Source organism: Drosophila mojavensis, unplaced genomic scaffold (genome assembly GCF_018153725.1).
Source record: "Drosophila mojavensis isolate 15081-1352.22 unplaced genomic scaffold, ASM1815372v1 contig_136, whole genome shotgun sequence".
Taxonomy (NCBI): Eukaryota; Metazoa; Arthropoda; class Insecta; order Diptera; family Drosophilidae; genus Drosophila; species Drosophila mojavensis.
In genome coordinates this window covers 13811499-13817500 of record NW_025318667.1, presented here as the reverse complement: position 1 = coordinate 13817500, position 6002 = coordinate 13811499, and the positions used below count along the sequence as shown (strand labels likewise).

Below are 6002 nucleotides of genomic sequence, written 5' to 3'. Positions count from 1 at the left end.
GACGCACACACACGCACACTTACTGATAGCTGCCGACAACGAGACGAACATAAAAGGCAAAAGTTGCCTCTACACCAGAAAACTCGTATAAAAGTTTCCCTTCTTCGGCTCTCGCATCTGACTGCTCGACTATGGATCCAGGGATCCTGCTGTCTGCCGCCTCCTGCCTGATGGCTGGCGGCTTTCGACTGGCGGCTTTCGACTGGAGACTGACGTCTGGTGACTGGTGACTGGCGACTGGCTCCTGGCTCCTGGTTTTTGGCTGTCGATGGGCTCGCTGTCAGCTTCACCTTGACAAAGCTGTCGTATTTTCATTTCAGCGCTTTTTTCGCACTCTTTAATATGTTATTATCGGCTATGCCATGGATTTTGGGCTAGAAAGTAACCGAGATCTGGTTAATAATCATTAATTACTACAAATAATATTTATAAATTTAATATAAATTTTCTATTTATTTATTTATTTATTTTTATTTATTTTTTTTTTTTTTTGTATATATAATTTTCATTAAGTATTGAAATGAATTATTAATTATGATTTATATTATTTTTTATTATTATTATAGTTGGTTTACTTTATCATTAATATGGTTAATATTATAATTATTGTTATGGTTGTTATTATTATGGGTCGGCGATCATCATAATTGTGGAATATGGGCTGAGGTGGGGTTAGGATGGTAGATCAAATAATTAAATAATTTAATAATAAATATTACTCTTAAAATTATAATTATTGCCAATAATATTATTATAGGCTGAATCGGTATTATTGCTCTCTCTATTATTGTCATATAATTAATATTATCTTCATTATTGTTATAGATTATTTTAACATTATCATTTTTAGTATTATTCTGATCAGTTCAATGAAATATCTCATATAATTATTATACATTAATTTATATTATCCTGATATAATTATGCTAATAAATCAATCAAACAGTTACTCAGAGCTAGGAAGCGTGTACGGCGGCACATAGATATAATTTATTCACATTATATCATAGATTTCGTTTCTTTATCTCATAGTCTTCCGGGAACTAAACTAAAATTTCTACTAAAACACCAAATCTCTTGTAACTTTTATCAGTCCAAGTATCGATTGATTGCAAATTGAATTTATGTCATTTATGGCACTGGTTAGAGTATACCAGCTTCGGGACTCTATACCCTTCTGTTTGCTTGCTGCCTCAGCGTAAGCCTCTGAATGAGGCACGTCATAACTTTGCCATAAAAACAGCTGACAACTCCAAGGCAAGGATATAAAGATGCCATCATTCCCAGTCAGCAGCCGTGGCCCATTTCTCACTCCATATATGTATGTGCGTGCATGTGTGTCTCTGTGTGCGTGTATATATGTATATGCTAGTTGTTTCAGTGGCTTAATGTGCTAAACAACTGCGTAGCTAAAGGACAAAGGAATTGAACATGCGCCAAATTTAAGTACTTCCCCAAGTCAGAGAATCAAATAGGCTGTCAGCTACATAAATAGTTGGCTATCCTTAATGCCTATTACTTTTCTAGTTTATTGGGTTTCGTTTGGAGTTAACCCAAAACTGTATACCCTGTAACTGTAGCAAGTTCTCGGTTCGACTAGTTAGTCACACATTGAACTGTGCTTTTCTGTTATAGATTAAAATCGATAATGAATCAACGATAATAGAGGAAGACAATTATAGATTTCAGAGAGGCCCACATAAACTCAAAGTAAGGGCCTATACAGCGAATATATAAAGTACGTAGTATTTGCCAGTCGAGCATTTTGTTGGACTTCCATTTCATTTCGCCATTCATTTAAATTTGAGGTAAAGCCCTAAGAACTAGCTACACACATATACAATGCATATGTATGTAAACACATTACTTAAACACACTCACACAAACACACACACGCACAAGAGCAGACATTGCTTATACCCTGAACCCATTGCAAATATGAGTTCCGGGCATAATTTTTTAGTGCAAGTGTATGTAACAGACAGAAGGAGGCGGAATGAAGGCAAAAGAAGGAGGACGAGCTGAGTGAGTCTAAAAACAGTCCATATATACATATGTTCATATACGATGTGATAGAGCTTCGATTCCTTAAGCCACCGCTTTATTATCGATAATAATCATTTAACTTGATTTGTTCCTTTGAGCGATTAGGGTATCTGCTAGTCGGCTCACCACTGACACGAGTCCACTTGTATGTTTTGTTATGCATGTGTGGGCATGCATACAGGGAAATCAACTCAAGAGCAACAAGATGTTGGCATTGGCTTACATAAGATGAGCGCCTGGTAAATGAATATGTAGCTGCGCCAAGAACAATACGAGTCGCACAGTGGGCCAACCTTCATCAATTAACTGTCAAAATTGGACAACCCAAAATGAAGGAATGGGGGAATACAGCTCCAACCCAAACTACATATAACCCAATCGTCTGCAGTAGTTGACAATTATTATTACCCATCCCTTCAATCTTAATCCCTTCAGTCAATCAATCAATCACATTTCCGTTTTTCTGCTTGAGTCTAACAATTATTCAATAAATCAATATCAGTCATTCCAGTAATCAATCAATATCAATAATTCAGTACAATGAATAAGTTAATCAGTCTTTCAATCAATCAATAAATAAATAAGTTGACTAATTAATTAATGAATCAATCTCTTTTTTTATACCCTGAACCCATTTTCAATGGGAAATCAGGGTATAATGGTTTTGTTGAAATGTATGTAACAGGGAGAAGGAGGCGTGGTAGACCCCACAAAGTATATATATTCTTGATCAGGGCGACGAGCTGAGTTGATTTGGCCCTGTCCGTCTGTCTGTCCGTCTGTCCGTCTGTCCGTCTGTCCGTATGTATGAACGCGTCGATTTCAGAAGATATAAGAGCTAGAGACTTCAAATTTTTTTTTAAATGTTCGTAATTACAGCGCGCATATCAAGTTTATCATTAAAAATCGATAACTCATCCCGATCTTTTTTTATCGATAAAAAACCTTATCGAAAACCAGTTAGAAAATTATATCTTCTACACCTTTATTGCTAGAGTCTCCAAATTTTTAATGTATGCTTATATGCAATTTATACAATTTCGGTTTTTGTTAAAATTTACCCCCCACCCTTAAATTCACCCCCTCACCCTCTTTTGTAAAAAGCGTATTTCAATAACTAGAGACTTGTGCTTTAGCAATTACATGCATATCCATGTCATAATCATAATCTGAAAGTTTCATGAAGATCGTACGTCCACAAAAAAGTTATTAAGCAATTAAGTTCTCAGAGTAAGCGCTCACTGCCGCCCATGCGTGTTTATGCTTGTGTGTGTATATGTATGTAATTGTTTGGGTATGTGTGTGTGTGTGTGTGTATGTGTGTATTATGTGTGTGTATGTATGCCTGTGTGTGCGTGCGTGCGTGTGTGTGTGTGTGTATGTGTGCGTGTTTCTTGTGTAAGCTGAAAGACGCGAAAAATTATTGAAATAGCTATTACTCCAAGGGTTCAGGGGATCTCGTAGTCGAGTAGTCTCGACTAGAGCTTTCTTACTTGTTTTTTCATCAATTAATTAATTTTTTAGTCAATCAAATAGTCAGATGGTAAGTTAAAGTAGTAATCATTCAGTTTGTCAATCACTTAGTCAAACAATATTAGCTAATGAGCAAGTCAATCACTTTGTCATTCAGCTAGTCAACCCTTTTGCTTACTAGTCAATCAATCAATCAGCTTATCCACATAAATGGTCTGACGACGATAGTCAACCATTCACCCAAACAAAGTTAATCAATCACGCGATTATTTACTCTGTCAATCAGTCAGTCATTCAATCAGATTGCTTATTTGGCGCTCGTTGATCGTCAAACAGTAAGGGAATCAATCAAGGAAAATAAGTTCATTACGTAAGCTGTCAGTGGGGAGATTTGCTTTGTCGCTCTCTGACAAATCGCTCAGCAAAACTGGAAACTCTCGGCCAACTTGGGGGGGAATATATGATTAAATAGCTAGGCTAGACTTCAGAAGCAAATATCACACACATAGTTTACACATAGTTTCAAAATTTGATTCGCTTTACTACCCAAAAACGAACACGAAACACACACAAACTTTTGTTCTTCTTCTGTAGCTACAATTTCGATAACGGGAAGGTAAGGAAACACATTCGCAGTTGAACGATGAGTGACTCCAAGCGTCAGGTGAAAACGGTGGCCGAGCAGGCACTCGCCAGTCTTGTGGAGCGGGCCAAGCGCCTCCAGTTGACCAGTGTCTCCAGCGTGCAGTTGAATAGTTACGGCGCTGAGCAGCGGCCACACCCGAAGGAGGACGAGACTGAGCCGAGTGCTTCGGCTGCAGTTGGTGGTCAGGCAAAGAGGTCAGCGAAGGGCAACCAGCCTGGCCCCGGGTCGACGACCCAGCGATCGCTGGCCACAGCAAGGAAGCAGCGCAAACTGGATGCGGAGCCATCGCCACCGCCGCCGCCGTCGCCCCGTGAGCTGGGCGTGATTGCCGAGCTGAGGGATGAGTACTACCAGACCGACCAGCTGCTCGACCAAATGCTCGCCGATGCCAACAGCCTCAATCGGGACATGATCTGCTGCTCGCAGCATCAGCGCGATCTCTCGCTCGTGCAGCAAATCGAAATGGAGACCACAACCCGCTCCCTGGACTCCCTGTTCGGGGCACTCAACGAGGACCTGGGACGCAACGATCTGCGCGAGGCTATGGAGCGCTGCGACACCGCTCTCAAGCGCAGCAAGCAGCGCCTATGCAACGAACTGATCAACGAACCCTCCGATTCCAACTCCGAGTCCAACTTCCGCCAATCCAATGACAGCAATTCGCAAGACAGCTCCAGTGACGGTAACTTAAGTATCAACAGATTCCAGAATAGCAACAAAATCACAACATTTGAATGTATCAGTGAGGCCATGAAGAAGTCGGGCGTGCAGGAGGCGCTGCTGATCCTGCCGCTTGAGCAGCGCGAGTCGTCGTCTGGGGACTGCGACGGATCGTTGTTCCTGGCCAAGCGCTGATGCTGATGCCCAATTCCATTTGGCTTATCATCTAGCATAGGTTTACAATATTCGAATTGTCGCTAAAAATCAATAAATTCCCGTTGCACCATAGACACAACCACCTTAGCCAGATCCTAATCCGCATACCCATGCCAATCCCAGCTGTTGACTCTGATACAGATGCCAGTGGCAGTAAACTTTTCTTGTTAAGCTCATCAACTGAATGGGAAGTGCAGCCGAACCCTTCTGCATCCATCTGTCCTCCTCCTGCTTTCATCATCAGCATCATCAGCTGGCAAACAGTTTGCGTTGCGGCCTAGACTTCCATGCGCAAACACTACTACTACCCACTGCCACTCCCACTCCGAAGCCAACTGCTACTGCCACAGCCAGTGCCACAGCCGTAGAGTTTTACGTCTCTCGCTCCGGCTCATAACTAATTACCGCCTCCATCACATCGCATCGCATCGCATCGCATCGCCGCATTGCCAGCATCTCGAAACTTTTAAATTGAGTTGCGTGTCATAGTCAAAAAGTTTGCACACTTTCCGTTAACGCCTCCTCACCCTTAACATACAGTTCCCCTGGCATCCCCCCTGCTACCCCTCCTCATTGATGCTCTTCAAACTGAATACGTGATATCGCCGTATGCCACAATAAATCAACTTTGTCAAATTACATATATATATATATAGACATATTACATATGTATATATTATATGTATGTGCTTATACACCCGCAATTACACACGCACACACACACACACATGCACACGCACTTGCTTGTGTGTGCCTGTGTGGGTGCGCGTGTGTGAACCGTAGCGTAAATACATTCAAATAAACTAATGATTCCCAACTTTTTATATTATGTATGCTGAAAAAAAAAAAAACAAATGTACTCTAACCGGAAGGGAACACTAAGAGTTACCCTGGGATATCCATATCATTCTACAAGAGGAATGATGAGAACCGAAATACTCATTATCTCTATATTCATTAT

General features: G+C 40.9%; 1 protein-coding gene across 1 annotated transcript; it reads left to right on the top strand.

Annotated features, from left to right (window-relative positions):
- The first annotated feature begins 3985 nt into the window (after positions 1-3985).
- Positions 3986-5115, top strand: LOC6583791. Its single transcript, XM_002009420.4, has one exon. The coding sequence runs from the start codon at positions 4163-4165 to the stop codon at positions 5018-5020; it is 858 nt and encodes a 285-aa protein (XP_002009456.1). The 5' UTR covers positions 3986-4162; the 3' UTR covers positions 5021-5115.
- The last annotated feature ends 887 nt before the right edge of the window (positions 5116-6002 follow it).